Source organism: Eulemur rufifrons, chromosome 16, assembly GCF_041146395.1.
Source record: "Eulemur rufifrons isolate Redbay chromosome 16, OSU_ERuf_1, whole genome shotgun sequence".
Taxonomy (NCBI): Eukaryota; Metazoa; Chordata; class Mammalia; order Primates; family Lemuridae; genus Eulemur; species Eulemur rufifrons.
The window spans coordinates 74,976,522-74,999,178 of NC_090998.1; the positions used below are offsets into that span (position 1 = coordinate 74,976,522).

General features: G+C 35.4%; 1 protein-coding gene across 1 annotated transcript in view; it reads left to right on the top strand.

Moving 5' to 3' along the window:
- Positions 1 to 3,938: 3,938 nt before the first annotated feature.
- The window catches only part of NEDD1 (NEDD1 gamma-tubulin ring complex targeting factor), a 36,548-nt gene continuing 17,829 nt past the window's right edge, over positions 3,939 to 22,657 (top strand). Inside the window, exons 1-5 of the mRNA XM_069490373.1 lie at positions 3,939 to 4,077; positions 7,078 to 7,172; positions 11,408 to 11,524; positions 14,615 to 14,755; positions 22,382 to 22,611. Coding sequence (XP_069346474.1) covers positions 3,942 to 4,077; positions 7,078 to 7,172; positions 11,408 to 11,524; positions 14,615 to 14,755; positions 22,382 to 22,611 — 719 coding nt within the window. The 5' untranslated portion in view covers positions 3,939 to 3,941. The remainder of the gene's footprint in view (positions 4,078 to 7,077; positions 7,173 to 11,407; positions 11,525 to 14,614; positions 14,756 to 22,381; positions 22,612 to 22,657) is intronic.

Consider the following 22,657-nt stretch of genomic DNA (forward strand, 5'->3'; position numbering starts at 1 on the left):
GGCCGTAGCACCAGTGGGGAGGGAGGAGTAGAGGTTTTCATTTGGCTTTTTATGCTGTGTTTTGGCTCTTGACTTTATAGCATTAATGATTTGGAGCACAGTCTTTGTAGTTACATGGTCTTGGGTTCAATTACTGTCTCTACTATTTATTAATGGTGTGACCTTGGGCAAGTTACTTGACCTCTGTTTCTTCATATTTAAAGTGGGGACATATGACAGTACATACTTTATATGTTTTTAGAAGGATGAAATTATATATATTGCACACATACACATTGTATCTATGCACACAAATATAGTGCTTAGCAAAGTGTTCAATAAGTATTTTTATATGCAATATCTATTATATCATATATATTATGATATATATTTTATGTTATATATTTTTGCATATAGTCTAGTCTCAATTTTCCTGCTGGCTTCAATTTTCAGAGATTTAACTAATTGTCCTTTCTGTTTTAAGGTTTCTTTTCCCCATTTGCCCCGATTCTCCCTGCCCCCTCCCTTATTCTAATTTCTCAGTTCCTGACTTCTTGGGCCTAATCCCTGCCAAAATTAAGATTTCATAACCTCAAGAACTGCAGCCTGTGCAATTAAGGTAGCTGCTGTTTCCTATCTTCTTTTGCTGCTTCCCATCAACCTCTGAACTTGGCTAGGACTTCAATTTCTATTCCCCCAAAAATATACTTCTTAGAATTTTTCAGCGATTTGCAATATGGATTCAAATAACTGGGGCTTATGTAACTAACTAGTTCAGAAACAAACATCGTGTGTACTTATGATGAAAGTATAATAACATTGTTTGCAGAAGAGCTGCCCTATATTTATTATAAGTATTCTCAGCAAAAATTGCCAGTAGAGCTATGACAGGCCTTGTTAGAAAGTGCATTTGAAAACTCAGCTCAGCAACTCCCTTTTCCACCTTGAAACGCATCCCCTTCAAAAGAATTCCCAATCAGATGATGTTTGATGTTCCTGACCCTCGCAGCATGATGGGAAAGAAAGATCATGGGTTTTGAAGTCAGTTAGCTCAGACGCTTACTCTGGGTTACTTCTTAGCCCGAGTGCGTTTCCTGGTTTGTAAATTGCATGTGGCATTACCTGCTCTCCATCACTTCCTCTTCAGGAAATCCTTTCCTAAATCCACATCCACGTTTATTTCCCTTATTATGGGCCTTTGTCCATCTTATAAACCTTTCCTTTGTAGCAATTGTCAGTTTCCCTTTTAAGTATCCAATTATTTATTAACGTGAGCCTCATATAGTGGACTGTAAGCTCCACGAGGCTAGGGACCACAAGTGTTAAGTGTTCACTGTACCCCTGTATCCCCAGGCTAAACCCATCACTGTACACCCGGAGTCTAGCATAGTGCCTGGCACACAGTAGGCAGTCAGCAAACAAATCAATAACAAAGGATCAGCTGCCAGTGGCCGGAGCTCCGCGGCTAGGGCGTGGAGGGAGCCTCCCTGATGCTGGGATAACTTCCCCAGCGGAGACGCAGCACCGCCTTAGCCAGAGTCTCAGCAGCTGATCCTGCCCCGCGGGCAAGAGCCCTGGCTACGGGGCGCGCCTCGCCTGGTGTCGTCATCAGGGGCGGGACTTCCGGCCGCCGAAGTTTAACAGTCCAGGCGGGAGCCGGAAGCCCAGCGCGGAGTGGGCCGGGCCGTGGCCCCCCCGTTGTGCTGCCGCGGAGAGGTGAGGTTCCGGAGGGCCCGGGGTCAGCGGACCGCCGCCCGCCGCGTCCGTGCTCTCTCCTGACCCCCGGCCGCCTTCCGGCCACCTCGGGGGCAGGACGGAGGTCCCTGGGCTCCGCGCGCCCCCGCTGGCCGGGTGCTCCGGGCGGTTGCCGGGCAGGGGCGCGGCGGTGCGTTTGGCGCGGAAGTGACCCGGGAGCCGCGGCCGGGTCAGCTGGGGTACGTTGGCGGCGGCTCTGGGGGGGTGTGTTGCCTCCGGAAAGTTTGTCCCCTCTTCATAAAGTCTGTCTCCCTTTTTGTAATCCTCAAATACGACTCTTGTCAGGCACTCGAAAGAGATAACCCCAGTGGAACAGTTCTGCGAGTAAAATGCAGTTTTGGTGAATTAAAGTTGGAAAACTTTTATTTCAGCTGACTGTTGTGGTTGAATTGTTTCATGCAGCTGCTGTCCCTAAACCGGGGCCAGCAGTCCGTTATCGCATTGTATCCTAACTGCTTGCTTTCAGTGGGACCCTCTTTGAGGGCCTGTTGTAATAATGCTCTCACTAAATGTGCTCAGTTCTCGGAAGACTGAGGTAGGTGGACAGATGGTCCTCTTCCTCGCCCCGCTTTCAGAGAAGAAAACAGACATTAAGTAACTTGGTCAGTTATGTCACCTAAGTTGGGACAGATCATTTGGACCTAGTTTTTCTGAACCCTGGCTTCAGTGATCTGCCCACTGCACCATACTGCTCTACAGACATGGTGTAACATTACGGTAGACACATGTTGCGCTTGTGTTTACTGAATTTAAGAGATTGCTTTTCTGGACTTCATTGTTTCTTGAGTTGGAGACCAAGAGGGCACTTGTTACGCGTGTTTAAGGCACCAAATCCAAATACTGTGTCTTTGTTTCAATAGGCGACTTTAATGGCTTTCAGTAGCACTGCATTTATCTGATGAACGGAGCATAATGAAGCACATGAGTGACTAGTTAACAAAAGTTTTAGCGTTTTTATAAACATTAAAAATTTTTTTGTCTCTTGAGAATGAAAGGTTTCTATAATTTATTATGTCTTTAACTTGTCCTCCAGAATGGGGCATACTAGACATAAGTGTGATGTTTTGTTGATGATTTGGGGACCTGTCTGTGACATCACTAATGTATAGTACTCTTGCATTGCAAGGTATGGTGGGGTATATTGCTATCCCCTTTTCCTCCTCTCCTTTCTCCTATGTAGTTTTGGGAATTTTTTTCTCCTGTCTTCCATTACTGCTTGCTGCTGTTGAAGTGTCTGCCTAGAGCAGATTCCTTGACATTGGTCTTCTAGATTGCCCTGGTTTGTGAAATCACCTTGTTAGAATTATGTGTGTGAACTATCTATTAAATACCATGAATAATATGAGCGAGGGTATTATAGACCAAGTATTGATATAGGGACTTGGTGGCTTGGTGGCATCTCCTTTGGCTGGATTGCTAGTTTTAGATTTTGAAAAACTGGGGTGACTGGATTCTGACCTGTAGGAATGCTAATTTATCATACATTTTTTAAAAGTTTGGGAAGTTACTTATTAACAGTTATTTGTTGAGTACCTACTGTGTGCCTGGAATGTTTCAAGACTTTGGTATGGGGAGGCAGACATTATTATGAGAACAGATAAGAATTTTGGATAGTAGGAAGTGCCATGACAAAAGGAAATCAGGTATTGGTATATAGGGTAACTGGTAAGGGGCTGCTTTAGCCAGGGTGGTCAGCGAAGGCCTTTCAGAGGAGGAGACATTTGAGCTCAGACCTGAATGATGAGAAGGAGATGACCATGGGAAATCTGGCGGAGCATTCCAGGCAGAAGGGGCAGCCAATGAAGAGACACTGAGGTGAGAATGACCTTGCCTTGTTCCATGAGACAGAAAGAAGGCCAGTGTGTCCAGAGTCTGGTGGCCCCCTGAGAAAAGAGGGGGGAGGGTTACATAGGGGCCAGGTCATGTGAGGCAGGGCAAGGAGGTTGGATTTCATTATATTATAATTGTTGTAGGGAGCCATTGGAAGGGTCAGCTAAGAGAATGTGATCTGATTTATGTTTTAGGATCATCACTTCAACTACTTTGTGGTGAGGGCACTGTTTGCAACAAAAGTGGATGAATGGAGTCACTTGTTTTAGATTAGATGATTAATTATATATATACATATATATGTATACACACTTTTTTTTTTTTTGCCTATCCTTGTTTTTTAAATATATTGTTTGAAACTATTTGTAGGTGCAGTCATGCAGGAAAACCTCAGATTTGCTTCATCGGGAGATGATATTAAAATATGGGATGCTTCATCTATGACATTGGTGGATAAATTCAACCCACACACATCACCACATGGAATCAGCTCAATGTGTTGGAGCAGCAATAGTATCCTTTTTTTCTTTTTTAAGTAACCACTTTTTATTAGATTAAACAACCAGTGTTGGTAAAACTTTTGTATGTGATCCATAATGAGAAATATATTTTGCATTGTTACCAAAGATAAAGTGAAATAGTAGTTTAAAAACAGTATATCATATGAATGCACTCTTATTTTCTCTGTTGGTTTCATTTTAAAAAAATCTAGTTGCAACGCACTTCGTTCAGAAATACTGCTATTTTAAAAAAATGTGTACTAGATCCACACCATAGAATTAGTTGTGTTATCAACAGTTTGTTTTTGAACCAAATGGAATATGATAGGTAATAAGGTGGCTGGAAATGATCCTGAAAGGTTTTAGAACGAGTTTTTGCAACTACATTTGGGTATTTGTGTATCTGATTTGGAAATTAAAGACAGAACTCAAAGGCAGAAGCAAGATGGAGAGGAGATAAAAAATTGTCCAACATTCCCGTCTTACTGACGTATTCTCTGTATTTCTCTTCCTTTCTATGTGTGATGAAAATAACATTTCCTAAACAGACATAGTAACATTGTCTAGATTGATTTTTTTTCCTAAGTTTTTTATGTTTCTAATTGACATCCTCCCTGTCTTGATGAGCTCCTAAACGTGGATAAAATAAATGAGGGAGTGAAGCCTGTAAACTAGAGTTTCTGAACCCCTATTACATTGTGGGGCAAATAATTTGTTGTGGAGGCTTTCCTATGCATTGTAGGGCGTTGAGAAGCTTTCTTGGCCTCTGCCCATTAGATGCCAGTAGCCTCTAGCTGTGATAGCCAAAAATGTCTCCAGAATTCCCAAAATTACACCAGTTGAGAACCACTGCTATAAACAATGTACTCTTATCACCTTTTGTATGAAAATGTTCTATATGATTGGTATGTTACAAATTATTCTTTTGTGAAACTCATTTCTGAAACAACGAATGAAGTTTTAATATTTGTCTGATTTTCCTCAATACCGAAGTAGTATTGATGCTCTACTTCCTGATAAAAGAAAAAATATCAAAGCTTTAAAGTATGACTGATGTGTGAACAAAAATGCTAGAAGTTTTCATGCCAGCCTAATTATTCTTGCAAGTACATAACAAAAATGAATTTTGTTATTGAATTAAACTTACCTCTTTATCATTCCTTGCTTCTGTATTAAAGTAATAAATTACTTTGGTGCTCTGTATTTTTAATCAGACTCATGGTGAAATGACTACATATTTGAAGGACTCTCCAGATGTACATAGGGAAAATGTTTTAAAGAGAGTGACAAATATATGAAGTTGCTGCTCTCTATTTTTAGATTTTCATTGTGTTTAGAGCTTAATTTTCCCTGTTACTGTATAAGAGAAAAGTAGCAATTCTTAATAAAATTAATTATTTTTTGGTTTATTTTTGTTCCAAGGAGTTTTACTAGGAGTTGGAATTTACTGATGTACTGCTTAATAGTCTATCAACAAAACTGATGTGGCCATGAAATAGTGTTGTATGGCTTTTGGAAACTGTATTCTTATTTCTATATAGTTTTCTTGTAAAAGTAGATGTGCACTGAAAGCCCTCATACAGTCTTATTCTCGATAAGACTTTGATCTCTTCCATGGAGATGAAAAACTGAAGAACACAAAGTTCCCAGACTCAGCAGCTTGGGGTCCATGTAGCATAGATGCCAAGGATGGCATTAATGTGAAGTGCCAGGGAGGTTAGTTTTCTTTCTTCCTTTTCTTTTTCTTTTTCTTTTTTGGTCCTTTAGATTATGTTCCTCACTTTCTCATCACTTCTAAAACTACAAAAGAAATTTAAAAACTAGATTACCCTCTCATAGTATCTTCCTTCAGTCCCTCCTTTTCTATAGTCTAAGTGGGAAGAGGTCAAGGAGAGGGAAATGATTTATTTTCCTCAATGTTGTAGTATCTAGGTAGAAATGATTTTGTTTGAATCACGTATCATAATAAAATTACAATTCATTTCTGTTCACAAAATATTTGAATGTTATGTAAACCATCCAGAAATAATGCAGTTAGGATTCTGAGTGTCTAATTTACCTTTCTCCATTGCACTTATTCACAGACTGGCATAGATTTAAACTTCTGATATTTTAATTTGTTATGACTCAAAATCAGACACTTATTCTTGGTTATATTGTATTTAATCACTTTAGTTTTGAAATACATTGTTTTGTGTTTACTGATGATTTCACTTACAAGTTTTTAAAATAAGGAAAATATAATTTTTAATTAAAATTAATTTAAATTTACTTTAATTTAAAATAAATTTTTTTTTTTTTTTATTTTATCTTGTTATGGGGGATACAGAATTGCAGGTTACATATGTTGCTCCTGTACCGCCTTTCCCCCCAAGTCAGAGCTCCAGGTGTGTCAAATTAAAATAAAACTCTTCCATAACATAAACCGTTGCTACTTAACCACACTTCTTTATATTTGCTACAGTTACAGTACTATTCATTCTCAATACATTTAACATTGAAACATTCTATCACAAAAATTCCAGTCCTGAAAAAAATCAGGCTTTTTTTTTTTTGTGTGTGTGTGTGGAAAGATAGAAGACTAGTGTGGATATTTGCTTTCTGTCTTAAATTGGTACCAAGCACTGGGTTAACAAATAACTATCTTGAATGGTTTTTGTAGATGAAAAAGCTGACTGATACTTGGTGATGGTGCTTTTATCATGCTCTCATTCTTGAAGGATAAAATTAGACTTTCTGGCCTACTCTTTGAAAGCGGAGTAGTATTTCACATGGATTAAATAGCTTTCAAGTGATAGCACAGCCAGAAAGCATAGTTCTTCCCTGTAGTAGTAGCAAAGAGAATTAGTCTTTGTAATTAGTAACCTGAGCCATTTTTAAAACCTAAAGTGTAAGTTATACTCATTTGCTTGTCTTCTTAGTGTGTTTGCTTTTATAATTGCAATTCTTACAATAATAATCTAGTGCTGTAGATGCTCATGGATGGTTTGATGCTCCATAACTCTTCATTCAGATAACTTTCTAGTGACAGCATCTTCCAGTGGCGACAAAATAGTTGTTTCAAGTTGCAAATGTAAACCTGTTCCCCTTTTAGAGCTTGCTGAAGGGGTAAGTGATTTTTTTGTAAACTTTTTAAAATCTTAGTTTTGCTTGAGTGGTAATTGCTTATTTATTATGATGCTTACAACTAAATATAAAGGCGTTCAAAGGTGTCATTCTTAACCTAGTCTTAAAGTAATACAGTAACACTTAAAGGTAAGGTATGCATATTTACGGAAGCATCTTTAGGCAAAATAATATTGGATCCTAGGGGAACAGTTAAGGACTTGGATTTTGGTCACTAGGTGCTTACTTTCTCCATTTCTCCCCTTTGGGAGGGTCCCTGTTGCTACCTGTTACAGGACTATGTCCCATCAAGGTTACTTGGTTGACCTGACCATATGAACCCTTATGACACAGCACTACTTTATTGACCTTAGGCTTAGGATCATCAGTAAATGACCCATATCTGACGGTAACCCTCTGCTTCAGGTTGTCCACTTCATCCCGAGGGGCCTGCCTGAGCCTCCCCGTACCCTCCTTTAACAGGATGGCTTTGATCCCAGGGTATTTAAATGAAGCTCTCATTGCCTGTTGTTTCCTTATCCTTTTATTTGTATAAATTAATCCCTCTGACTGAGGATGATGCTTTCTTCTTCAATTCCATTCAACACATGCTCCTTTAAAGTTATTGCTTTTTAAAATGGATAAGGTCTAAATAAAAACATACAAGTAGTTTGTAGTTATTTTTTCTAGTTTCAAAGTTTTCATCACAGACCCTAAATTATTATGAATAGTCATAATTTTATAATCTGGTATAGGTAAGATACCCAGTTAGACAGAAGACAGGACAATAGACTGTTAACTCTGCTAATTTAAAGAGGGCTTACAATTTTTATCAATCTTTTCCTAAAGGTATTCTATGGGATTGGCTTGAACCTCAATTCCAACCCAGAGATATTAGAGACTGGGGCAGTGAGAATGTCTGCTAAGGGTAGAAATGGAATTTGAGGCACCCTGTCTATTCAAACTGAGTTCAGTAAAATTGAAACAGAGGACATCCCTGGTCGATAGAAGGCAGATTGAACTCCTGAAGAGCAGGCAAAACATCTTAGTCGTCTTCGGATCTTTGGATCCTGTTATAGGTGGTCAACAAACATTTGTTGAATTTAATGTCAACAGCAAAACAGTGTTGATTTCCATCTCCTCCTCTATATGTGCTACTTTTGTAGCACATATATACCTTGAAATCAGTGAAACAGTGTTTGGGCCTTTTTTTTTTTAAGTATTAAAAAAAAAAACTGATATTTGCAAGTGTGACACAATTCTAAGGGTTTTGTAAATGTTCCAAATTAGTTGCTATAAATCTTAGCCTTCTTTCTTATAGTTAAGTAATCATCATAATTCAGACGGTTAAAAGTAAGATCATTTTAGTTCTAATTTTGAATTTATATTAATTCATTTATAAAAATACTTCACAAACATTGGTTCTTTAGCTTTTATTAATAATTTTTTGTAACATTAATGTTTTGATAACCTCCTCTTCTGTAGTCCTTCCAAGTCCTCTTATTCCTGTGCTCTTTGAGGTATTAGATCTTTTCTGTTGGGAAAATAAAATTTGATCCTACTTATTTTAAAATCATTTTTAGAATGGAACTTTAGGTTCATGCTTATTTTCTTTGTTTTTGTATTTTATCTCTTTAACGTGGAGAGATTGGTATTAACAGTATTATTATGGATATAATAGGCTACTAAATATCCTAGAAATTTGACGAGCTGTTGTTTTTAGATTTAAAAAATTATACCTCTAATGTTATATCTTGGGGGTATAGAGTTCCTGTATAACTGCATAATTTCCATTAATTATTTAAGTTCATTAGCTACATTAATAATACATTAACAGAAGAAAAGGTCTTCCATCAACAGCTATAAATACAGGTTTTGTTGTGATCCCTTAAGAATAATTGTAGTCATTGTGACGATTGGAATCCCAATATGGCTATGTTTCATGGACACCGTGTTTGTCTGTTTTATTTAAAGGATATTTTGATAGTTCTTAGCAAACTGCCCTGATTTGCAGTGACAACCAGATTCTAAATCTTAGTAGTCTCTTTAGACCAAAGTCAATTCCTAGAATGGTACCTGCAAGAGAATTACAGCAACTATACTCAAACATTGATGTAATGTGCAGCCTACTATTTTTATACATGTCAGGTGATAACACTTGGTCCAAATTTCAGAACTAAAAGAGACCTTGGGTAGTCCATTGTGGGGCTTAAGAGAAAGGGGACCAGCCACAGCCTTTTAAGAATCTCTCATGAGCACAGGATGTTTTTGAGATGTATAGATTCAAGGCAAGAACAGTAGATCTAGTCCTTACCTTTCATGTCTCAGATGAAGAACTATAAGCTCAGAATGGTGAGATGATTTGCCTAAGCCTAAACCTACATAGCTTGCCTTTTAACTTTTAACTAAGTCATAAAATGTCCCCTTTGGACTTCATTTCACTGTTTTTTTTCCCCCTTGTAGCATTCAACTAGAGACAAGATCAATTATTGTAGCTTTGTCCTGCATCTATAGGTTAAATAGGAAAAAACATGCAACATGTTCTGTGTACCATAGTTACTGGTGGCACCACCACATAGGTGACACTCATAGATACTCATTGTGAGTAGAACTTGATAACCTCTGTATTTTTAGCCATTTATTTTATAAGTATTTATTGAGCATGGGTATGGTCTTTGCTATAATGAAACTGACATTCTGATGGAAACAGGCAATAAACTAGTAAACAAATATTCAGATATTGATAAGTTGTCATACAGAGAACTAAAATTAGATAGTGCAATAGCAAGTTAAGTGGCCAAGGGAGTCTCCTGAAGAGAGGCCATTTAAGTTGATGTCTGTTGACTAGGACAAAGCCATCCAGCCAAGGTTCAGGGAACTTAGCTTTCTAGGGAAGCTTTTGTTGAAGCCTTGAGACACATATATGGTTGTATGTTTACCACATTAACTGCTGTGTGAATTGTATTTAACTCACACTAGTTTTGAGCCTGGGGCCTTGTGAAGCAAAACCTGGGCAAAACGCTGCAGTTGGTTCATGAAAATCTTGTTGATGTTCTTATTGTTACAATTAATATTGATAAATTCTAAAAATGTGGACTAAATGAATAGAAGTCAATAAGTTTCATTTTTCATTCATGAGATTAGAAAGGATCATTTTGTTTTTGAAGTTTTTATTCTAATAAAACACCATGGCCCCAAGGAAAAGTTTTTTTCTAGTGTGGCAGTCAATGTGTTAAGAAATAGAAGGTTAGTATGGCTGGAGAATTAGTGGATGAGAAGGAATATGGTAAGAGATGAGGTAAACAGGGCCCAGATGAATAGGGCTGGGAAAGCCAGGTTAATGGGTTTGGAGTTTATTTTAGGTTGAAAGCCATTGAAGATTTTTAAACAGGAAAGATACCTGATTTAAAGTACACCCTACTTATGGAGGATGGAATGTAGAAAAGCAGGAGTGGAAACAGGGAAATGAGGTAGGAGGCTGCTGTCATGGTTTGGCAAGGTTTAGGTTAGTGCTAGTAGTAGCTATAGATAAAGAGGGGCCCATGTGGGAATTTTTTTAGGGTTGGCATTTATGGAACTTACTGGAGGGGAGGGAGGACAAGGAATCAAGGGTTATCTGGATTTTTACCTTGAGAAACTGGATGGCTGGTGTCTTTGCAGAGATGGGGAAGAATGTGAGGTCAGGTTTTGATCATAATGATGTTTGAGACTTCAGCTTCTTTTGGGGAATTTGCTGGGAAACTTAGGGCAAGTATCTTGACCTTTTTGAAAAGCCTTCCCCATCTGTGAAATGAGGGGTCTAAACTATTAATATAAATTCTTTGAAGCCCCCTCTTTCTTTAGCATATTCTGAGCTAGGGATTGATTTTAATTTAAGATATGCTGTGGAAAGACAAGAGCAGGTTTTATCAAGGGGAAATATGAAGGGCTGGCAAGCCCTGATGGGAGACCAAGACTTGCAGGTGTTTTCTAAGCTTCCTCTATTGTCACCGTTCTATGCAAGAGAACATGAACTTGTTTGCTGACCTGGAAACCATTTTGATCCCCATATAAACTGTTGGATCCATGTGAAAGATGACGAGAGGTGCCTCTTTAGTACAAATATTAATATTAGCATGCTTATAATATTTAATTCAACAAATACTTGTCACATGCTTACTCAGTGTTGGATGAGACCTGAAAGTCAGCTCTGGGCTGGCTCTGTTAAATTAAGGTAACTCTCTTTTTTTTTTAAATAGCAAAAGCAGACATGTGTCAGTTTAAATTCTACATCCATGTATTTGGTAAGCGGAGGCCTTAATAACACTGTCAATATTTGGGATTTAAAATCAAAAAGAGTTCATCGATCTCTTAAGGTAAGCAATTTGTTTTTTCTTTAATCTTTACAAAAAATAGGAATCTCACAGTGTGTTTAGGGTAATTACCAAACTTTTCATTTTGAGCTTTTATGATAAAAACAAGCCACTTGAGAATTGAAGCAAGATTTATTAAGGAAAATAAAGGTGCTGTTTAACCAAAAACTTCTTTTTATCTTTTTTCTTCCATGTATAGCATTAATGCACATTATCAGTGTTTAAAATTTTTTATTTTTTTATTTAGTTCCACTCTTGCTCGAGTGAACCACTTCCTTCATTTTTTCCTAAAGTATGGTTTGTCATCATTAGGGATCTTCTTTTAAGACACTTTGGGAAAAAGGATACTGGTTTTAGGATGATAATATTCAGTATGGTAATCAGAGTTGGGGATTTGGCTTCTTAGTTCTGTAGTATATTTGGCTGCTGCTGTTTGTGTTATTTCTGTGTGTGTGTATTTTTAACTTGGTAATGAAATATTTTCTAAAATTTTACTACTTACAATTAGTGTTTCTTTAAATAGTTAGCTTTTTGCATTTTTAGAAAATAAAAATATTCATTACAAGAAAGTCTCTGGTTATGATTTTTTTTACTTCTACTTTTCATTTTTGTGTCCTTTTACTATTTAGAAGTTAATCTTTAAAGTTATTTTTAATTTTGTCTTTTAAAAATTTTAATAATGAAAAATTTAAACACACACATATATGTATATATATCCTACATGTACATACACACAGAGAGAAAGACTTTCCTTTAATCCATTACCCATGGTAGTCATCATCTGATGTCCATGATGGTCAACTCATGGTCAATATTGTTTTATCTATGTGCTCACCTAGTAACCCTCCCACCTCCAGATTATTTTGTAGCAAATACCAGACATCATTATCATTTTGTTATATGTCTTAATGTCATTGAGTTAATTCTTATTAGAGAAATGGCATATGGAAGAATTGTTTTCTCTTAGCTAAATTGAAACATAATCCTATAATTGCTGCTTAACTTTGGAAGTTCATTATTTTATGTTTAGCTAAATTTTCAAGAGTCTTAACTCTATAATCTTTGCTATGGAAAAGATGGGTAATTGAAAAGTTGCCAGTAATGAGAATAGTTAACTTTTATTGAGTTCTTTGATATGCCAGCTACTGTGCTTATAAATACTTACCGTACTTATCTAAACAACTCTGCAGAGCAGGTAGTATTCCTCCTGTGTACAGATAGAGAAACTGAGTCAGATGTTAAAGAACTTGTTCTATGTCAAACAACTGGTAACGGCAAAGATGAAATGCAAACTCAGGTATTATTCATTGCTTACTCTTTTAAATTATGAAATATTTTAATTAAAGGTATTTAGAGGGATATACCTGCTATGAATAGGGAGTGTCTTACAGAGTTGAGAAGAGATTAGAGTCTATGGCAAGTTTTGTTATACATTGTCACACATTTTAGGAGCTTCGCTTACCCCATCCCTGCATGGCAAAACTCTGCTCATTTTTCCATCCTCAGCTTTCCCAGTCACTCCTGATAGTTTTTTCTCTTCATGTTGTTTGAAATTCTTAGAATGCTTTGTTCCCTCATTCATTCCATTAATGAGTATTTGACTGACTAATTGTGATAGTGGGAAATCTTACCTTTCACCTTTGGATCCCTCCTTAACAACTCTCTTCCTGGTGATGTAACACAATTTCTGACACTTGGTAGGTGCTTAGTAAATGTTTACTGAATGACTTATTTTCCATAGTTGAAATTAGGAAGATAGCTGCCTCTTTATGAAGTCATAGAAATTGTATTGGACCCCATGTTCTTAATTTCCCAAATGGGAATGATACACAAAATGTCTGTTACTCCTTTTATCTTCTCATCAAACATTTATTGTAGCTATCTCAATTTAGCAATTGTTTCTTTGATTTAGAAAAGGAATAAAATGTAGAGAAATCTCTGAAAGTACCTGAGAGACCATTTGAAAAAGTTACATAAGTAGAATAGCATAGCTATTATTCTTGCTATTACATAAATCTAATTATTAGATACAGGGGTTAGTTTGTTTATATTACTGAGATATGGCGCCAAACTGTTAAAAACTATCCTCCTAACCCTAATCACTTTTCTATGCTTCTGCTAGACAGGCATCTCTCTGATTTGATGTTGGAAAATATAGTCCTTTTGAACTCTGCTTGTTTAAAACTCAACAATTGTATTTTCTCAAAGTAGATTCCCATTTGGATTTGAGAGGCAGCCTGGTATAGTGGGAGGACATAGGCTTTGGAGTTTGCTCTGGAATTGCATCCTGGCTCTATCACTTAGCAGTTATGTGAGCTCACATAGGTTTCTTAAACTTTTGGTGCCTCATGTACCTCATTTATAAAATGGGCAAAATGATCTTGCCTCTTAGGATTTTCTAAAGATTCAATGATACATGAAGCTCCTAGCACTAATAGGTACTCAGCAAATGGAAGCAGCTGTTATTATCTCTCAAACATGCCTTGCTCATTGGTTTTTCCCACTGTTCCGTTTTGCAATGTCTGGTTTCTTTCCCCTTCCCATGACTTTTCTCTTAGCCTTAAAGGTTGAACTCAGGCTTTATGTCTTTCATAAAGCTTCCTCTGTCAACTCAGTTCACAGTGATGTCTTTCTCTTTCCTCTGACACTTTGTCTCCACTGCTCATTTAGCATTCACTCTACCATTTTCACATTAATTTAAATGTCCTGTCTTCTCAATTGAACAGTAATACTCTCAAGGGCAGGGATTCTCATAATAGTTAACTTGTAATACATGTTACTTTTCAGTGGAAGTGAATTCTTTAAGGTAGACATAATGCCGTGTAGAAAGTTGCCTTTCCATGACATCTCTTTTTTTCACAGTGCCTGGACCATTATTATGATAATGAAAAATAAATCTATTTCCTGAGAAGACTTGGTATTGATCAGATAGTTACTCATTTGAGTAATTTTTTAAAGTTATTCAAGGAAAATGTTAGAGTAAATATTAGATTGACAAATACATAATATTTGTTATTTACAAAAACATGAAAATGGGCTGTTTGAAAGTTATGGGACAGTGTGCTTATTAATACTTTCATTTCTCTCTTTCAGGATCATAAACATGAAGTAACTTGTGTAACATACAATTGGAATGATTGCTACATTGCTTCTGGATCTCTTAGTGGTGAAATTATTTTGCACAGTATAACCACTAATTTGTCTAGTACTCCTTTTGGCTATGGTAGTAATGAGGTATAGTATGGATTTATTCAAAATAAAGTTGATAAGATAGATTTTGAATTGTCTTATGTAAGACAATGAGTTTAAGTTTTAAATTTGCATTTGGCTTGTTTGAAAAACTTACCACCAGCTAGTTTTTAATGGTAGTATATAAAAATGTTCAAATAAGCTAATTCCTACTAGTTTATGGTGCTTATATAAGTTCCATTATGCAATTGAATTCCTTTTTTGTGTTGGATTTTTTTAATTTTAGAATATTACAGGGGTACAAATTTTTTGATTACATGAATTGCTTTTGTACAGTTTCAAAGTTATAATTGTGTCCATCACCCAGATAGTGTGCATTGTGCCAATTATGTGTGAATTTACTCATTCCCTCTGCCCCCGCCACCTGCTTGATTTCCATTGCATTTTACTACCATTGCACATGAGTGTTGATCAATTAGTTCCAATTTAATAGTAAGTACATGTGGTGTTTGTTTTTCCATTCTTGTGATACCTCACTTAGAAGAACAGTCTCCAGTTCCATCCAGTTGTTACAAAGGTATTAGTTCACCATTTTCTTATGGTTGAGTAGTACTCTATGATATACATATACCACATTTTATTAATCCACTCATATGTTAATGGGCACTTGGGTTGATTCCACATCTTTGTGATTGTGAATTGTGCTGCAATAAACATTCGAGTGTAAATGTCTTTTTTATAAAATGACTTTTTTCCTTTGGATAAATACCCAATAATTGGATTACTGAATCAAAGGGTAGGTCTACTTTTAATCCTTTAAGGTATCTCCATACTACTTTCCATAGAGGTTGTACTAGTTTGCAGTCCCACCAACAGTGTATAAGTGTTCCTTTCTCTCTACATCCATGCCAGCATCTGTTGTTTTGGGACTTTTGTTTAAAGCCATTCTCACTGGAGTTAGGTGGCATCTCATTGTGGTTTTGATTTGCATTTCTCTGATGATTAGAGAACAAAAACAAAAGAAAAGTACGTGGGCTTTGTATTGGGCCAGTATAAGAAAAGATTGGAAAGGACTTGCTTTTTAGAATGTATTAATATTGTCATAAAAGCAAGAACCTATATTTTGTTTTTGTGATTTCATTTTTTATTTGTATTTTGATAATGGAGATGTAGAGTCCAAAGTCATAGGCTTTGAACCGTTGTGAAAAAAAATCATATCTAGTGTTCAAATGTCATGCTTTTTTAAGGAAATAGGGTAATTTTCTTTCTTTTTTTGTATACTAGAAGCATGAAAAATTTATAAATTTTGGACTAACTTTTCAGTAACATAAAAATTAGACCAGATATTACTATATGTATTCCTATGCTTCAGGTTTTTTTATATCTTGCTAGAGAATTTTCTTATTAAAACTAAACATGAAGGAATATTCCTGAAAACATTAGGTTTGATTATAGCTTTTGGCCTAATTATGTATAAAAGATTTGAATTATTTTAAAAATTGAGGTATAGATAAACATATAATAAAATGTACATATCTTAAGTGTACAACATGATGAATTTTTATATATACATATATACACCTATGTAACTACTAACAAAATCAAGATACAGAACATGTCCAGCACACCAGAATTCTCATTCTTACCCCTTCCAGTCACTACCTCATATTTCATAAAAGGACTCATATGTGTCTGGTTTCTTTAGTCATCATTACATTTTCTTTGTTGCATGGAATAGTAGTTCATAGTGTTTTAATATTGGTAGTGTTTCATTATATGAATGGGCCACCATTTATTTATCCATTTGATTGTTGGTGAGTATGTGAGTTGTTTCCAATTTTAGCAATTATGAGAAAGCTACTGTGAATATTCCTGTACAAGTCTTTTTTTGAATATGTTTTTTTCTTTTTCTTTCTTTTCTTTCCCCCCTTCCCTCCCGTCCCCTCCCCTCCCCTCCTCTCCCCTCCCCTCCCCTCTTCTCTTCTTTTCTTTTCTTTCGCAAATACCCAGGAGTGGAATTGCTGGGTCAAAGGGTAGGCATAAAGCTTTACTTTATGAAAAATTGCCAAAAAGTTTTCTGAAGTTCTCATGCCATTTTACACTTCCACCAGCAATGTATGTAAGATCCGGTTGCTCCACGTTTTTGATCATACTGGGTCTATCTTATTAATTTTTGCCACTTTGATGGTTGTGTAGTGGTATCTCATTGTGGTTTTAATTTCTGTTTCTCTATGTTGAATGGTGTTGAGTACATTTTCATAATGCCTTCTTTTGTGAAGTGACTGTCAAGTCTGTTGCCCATTTTTATATTGGGTTATTTGTGTTTTTCTTATTTATAGTTTCTTACGTATTTCATATAGAGCCATTTTGGGAATATGCATGTTGTGTATATATTCTTTCAGTCATGGTTTATTGTTTTGCTCTCTTAATATCTTTTTTTTTTTTAATTGAACAGAAATTCTTAAATTTAATGACATCAAGTATAGTATGTCAGTCTTTTCTTTGATGGTTGTAGCTTTTTGTGTTCTCTTGGAGAATCTTGCTTGCCCCAAGGTTTTAAAGATACTATTCTATGTTTTCTTTTAGAAGCTTTATTGTTTTACCTTTCTCATTTATGTCTATTATGATCCCTTTCAAATTGAATTTTGTGTATGGTGTGATATAGGGTTGTAGTTTTCATACAGATTCTATTAATAATTGTACCAGCATTATTTATTGCAAAGATTAACCTATCTCCACTGAATTACTGTAATGCTTACGTTGCAAAGCTGGTAATTGTATATGTTACTTTCTAAACATTCTGTTTTGTTCTATTAATCTAGTTGACTACTGTTAATATGAGAGCACACTGTTTTGATTATTGTAGCTTTGTGGTATGTCTTGATATTTCCAACTTTGCCTTGACTATTCAAGGTCCTTTGCATTTCTATCTGAATTTTGCAATCAGCTTACCTATTTCTACCAAAAAAATCTGCTTGGATTTTGGTTGGTATTATATTAGATCTATGGACCAATTTAGGAAGACTTATCTTAACAATATTGATTCTTCCATGACCATGGTATAAACTTTTCATTTATGTAAGCCTTCTTTAATTTTTCTCAGTGGTGTTTTGTTGTTTTTCCTTTAGAAGTCTGGCATATCTTTTGGTAGATTTGTTAACTATTTGATTTTTTGATCATATATTATAAATTATATGTTTTTGTTAAATTTTATTTTCCAATTCTTTGTGGCTTGTATAGAGAAATGTAGTTGATATTTGTATATTGTTTCTTTATCCAGGAATCCTGCTAAATTCATTTGATAGTTTTGACAGTTTGGATTCTTTTGAAGGAATTTGTAGATTTTTTTACATTTGAAATTTATATGTACTCTATCATGTCATCTGTGAATAATAGTTTTATTTCTTATTTTCCCAATAAAATCTATATATTTTATTTCTTTTTCTTTGTTGCATTGACTAACACCTGCAATCTAGTGTTGAATAGAAATGGTAATAGTGACTATCATAATGTTGTCCCCAAATTCAGGAAGAAGCATTCACACTTTACTAACAAGTATGACAGTAGTAATTGTAAGGTTTTTTTGTAAATATCCTTTATTTACTTAGGGTGTTATATATCATAGACAAAATTTACATGTTGGAAATTTTAAATCATTTAGCTTCTATAATGCATAATTGTTTCATTTCTGTAGCTTGTGTATCCTAGATCTCATTTTTATTTACTCCTTTCCTGCTTTTATTCTGCTTATTCTCACCTTTTAGAATGTATCAAAGAAAGCATTTTAAGTGTTATTTCTTGTTACTCTTTATTACCCTTTAAACATTTAAATGAAATGATTGAATTTTTAAAATTGTATATAGATAACTTACTTTTTTCATTGATTCATATAATTTCATACTTTTTGTTGAGTGATTATTATGTTGGAAGCACTGGTTAAGTGCTGGCAATATGACTTTAAATAAGACACAGTTTACATTTTAGTAGTAGCAATAAGCAAATAGGTGGACAATTAACCAAATAATATGTTGAATACTAGAAAAGCAATAAATTGCAGGATTCCGAGGGAACATAAGGAGGGGTACCTAACTCATTTGGGAGGAAGTCAGGAAAAGCATTTTAAAGATAATGATGTCTCTGCTGGTGGGCGCAGTGGCTCATGCCTGTAATCCTGGCACTCTGGGAGGCTGAGGCAGGAGGATTGAGCTCAGGAGTTCGAGACCAGCCTGAGCAAGAGCGAGACCCTGTCTCTACTAAAAATAGAAAGAAATTAGCCAGACAGCTAAAAATATATAGGAAAAATTAGCCAGGCATGGTGGTGCATGCCTGTAGTCCCAGCTACTCGGGAGGCTGAGCCAGAAGGATTGCTTGAGCCCAGGAATTTGAGGTTGCTGTGAGCTAGGCTGACACCATGGCACTTGAGCCCAGGCAACAGAGTGAGACTCTGTCTCCAAAAATAAAGATAGATAATGATGTCTCAATGGCAGCCTGAGGAAAAGTCCTGGTTATTCAGACCTGGGATTGGAGGAGGGAACAGGGCATGTGTTGAGAGGATTTGTGTAGAGCATTCTAGGCAGAAGTTATCACCTGCATAGAATACTTAACTACCATTTATTATATTTCAACATTGTGATCATTGCTTTGTATTAAGTTCTCTCATTTAATCTTTGCTACTGGCTTCTGAGGTGTATGTTCTCATTTTACAAATGAGGAAACTGAGATTCCAGGAGTTTCAGATCACACAACTCTTAATTGACTGTTTTAAATATCAACTCTTCAAGAGTGGTAGCATTATTTTCTTTCTGATCTCTTTCTAGCTCAGGAGCAGATGAATGTGTGAGGATCCAAGCTTCTGGAAACTTTGCACTGTTCTCTTGTCACCTTGTGCAGGAGTCCAGCTTTTTCTTGTACTTCATCCTTACATTAAAAGAAATATCTTTTAAAATTCTAGGTGATTTGTTGCTGTATTGTTGATTTTTCAAAGGATTTTCACTGATTACTTTGCATAGGGAAACTGAATTAAACTTATCTTCTAGTTTAGGACAACAGTAATGCTCAAAGTTTATCTCTTGTCTAAAGTTAGATAGAATAAACCAGAACTTGAGATTTTCATGTGCCTGCTGCCTCCTACTTGGGCAGTCTGCATCTCTGTAGGATCTTTTGGTGTAGCTTTACATAGTAAGTCCCATGTTTATTTGGAGAGCACTAGAAGTAAAGCACTTTAGCTACCTGAGTGAACTTGAACAAGTCATTTTACTCTCAAGCCTCCCTCTATCTGTCAAATGAGAATGATAATATACTTTCAACAGGATTTTTTTTAATGGCTAAATTAGATGGTGAGTGTGTTTATCACAGTGCATAACATTTGGTAAGAGATCAATGAATTTTAGCTGCTATTGTGAACTTTTAATGAATAATCATACCAACCCATTAAAGTATAATAGCTTTTGTGATTTACTTCTCCAAACTGGTTTGAACATCTTCAGTTTTAATGCATTCCCGCCAAATCCAGATGTAACTTGACATTAGTAATAGTATTTTGTGTTTTAGACCAATTAAAATAAGTAGGTGAAGAAACTTACTGGAGTGTGTTTTTTTTTTTTTCTTTGTCCTTGGAACAAATAGTTATATATATATTTTGTATAGTATATCATTTCATTTTTCTCTGATAAGCTATCCCATTAAAATAGAATACATGGGCTAGGGAATACGATTTGGCCTCTGTATATGTAAGGATGCAGTCTCAGTTTTCTTAAGAAAGTCACAGTTTTCATGATTCTGCATACTTATGTTTCCCTTTTATAGGCAGCATCATTGAAATCTTTGGAGTTTTTTTTTTTATTAGTTTTTTTTCCCATAAGCAATTTAGTTATTAATTGCCAAAAGCAGAGAATTGCTACTTGAATATTCATTTTAAAAAATTACAAAGATTTCTTAAAATTTATTTGTTTTTAAATATATTAAATACTCATTTCTTAAGTTTAAACAATGTTTATAAAAATTTCAAGCCTGTCAAAAAGTTGACATAATTGAATTCAAACACAGTTACTCAGCCCAGTTTCTATGTTGATCAGTTTTACTATAGACAGGGGCTGGGTTATTGAGAAAAATAGTAGGTAGGGCATATCTATGAATGAATAAATCTTTTGCTGTTTTTGTTTCCATGAACAATCAAGGATTTGAAATCTTTAAAAATTATCAAATTTGTTTCTTAGTAGAAGTGACAAAACCATGGAATCTCACAGAATCTGTATCATACTGAATTTTATATCAGAAATAAGATTTCCTGAATGTGTTTGGAATCTTACTTTGAAATGTCTGAGCTAAATAGAAGCTATTATTAACAGTTTTCTGTGGATCACAGTGTCTTTCTACAGGGGAAAAAGAGCCTTGCTGCTTCTGCAGAACTGCTGGGCTGACAGACTTTTTAGATTATATTAAATAATTGCATGTCACTGTTTGGCAAGTTCAGCAGCTTAGGTTCACAAATAGGCTAACTGGTGTTACCTTTCTCAAACTGCAGCCTTTTTCAAAGCAGTTAAAAATGTCAATCTATTTTATTGATTCCTTAGGTTAAAAAATCATCTTTAAATTTAGCAGGTTTTCTGAGAGATTTTAAATACAGTGTAGTGCAGTTCAATATATGTTAAATCTACTTTCTTAGGTTTCACTTAAGTTTCACATATGAATTATCTTACCACAGGTGCCTCGTAACTAATACTCCTTTTGTTTTCTTGGTCCAAATTTGTTTCATATTATTCCTAAACATTGTTGTTATTCGGGGCTAATACATTTTATTTTGAAACATCTTAGAAGTAGAATATGAGTTTGCTCATATTCTACTTCTAAGTAGGGAAATTAGCTTAAATGTAAAGTACTTAATTCTCAGTACAGTAAATCATAATATCAATACAAGTTTGAAAGCAACATTTTAGTAAAAGTAGATAACATTCAGCCAGTTTTAATCTAAGACCTGTTTATTCAAACCGGATCTTTATTTATTCTGGTCTGTAGAAACTGGAAGAGAGAATATCTCCACTGCACCCAGGTGTTAGGGTTTAGAAAAAGGCAAACATTGCCCTCAGGCCAATGCTTTTGAAAGAATGGATATGGTCCATGCCCAGTATAGAGTGTTGCCAGTTTGTCCTTTGTGGTTTAGTTAATTTTTTATTATACTTCATGTTCAATTGTCAGTGCCATCAGATGCTCAGATTCAAACAAGTATATCCAAATGTCTAAAAATATATATAGAAAACAAATAAGAAATATTGTTGCTTATTCTCTCCCAGTATTCCCTTATACTTGTTTGTGACTTGACTGTGACAGGCCTTTTATTTATGGTGGATGTTCTAACCTTGCTGAATTAATGTAAGTGATCTCAATGTGTTGTGTTTTTCCTCTGAAAGAGAGAGATTGAGGTAGCTATACTCCAAGATAATAAAATGATGACAAATATTTTAATTAATAGAATACTGGTATGTTTCAGGGTCATCTTATAGTCAGTCCATTAAATGATATTGTGGTTGTCATGATTGAAACTTGTCACTCTATACATCAGAGAAATCCAAAGCTTCATGTGTATAGTTTGGTTGGCCATTATTTATATAGGTTATATAAAATGTCTTTATAAATGCTTACAGTTGGATAAAATTTATTCTTTTATTTTTATAGTCTGTACGGCAGTTGAAGTACTCCTTGTTTAAGAAATCACTACTGGGCAGTGTTTCCGATAGTGGACTAGTAACTCTCTGGGATGTGAATAGCCAGAGTCCGTACCATAATTTTGACAGTACACATAAAGCTCCAGCTTCAGGCATCTGTTTTTCTCCTGTCAATGAATTGCTATTTGTAACCATAGGCTTGGATAAAAGAATCATTCTCTATGACACTTCAAGTAAGAAGTAAGTAGTGTGACATGCTCATTTCTTAATTTCGTACCAAATAGTT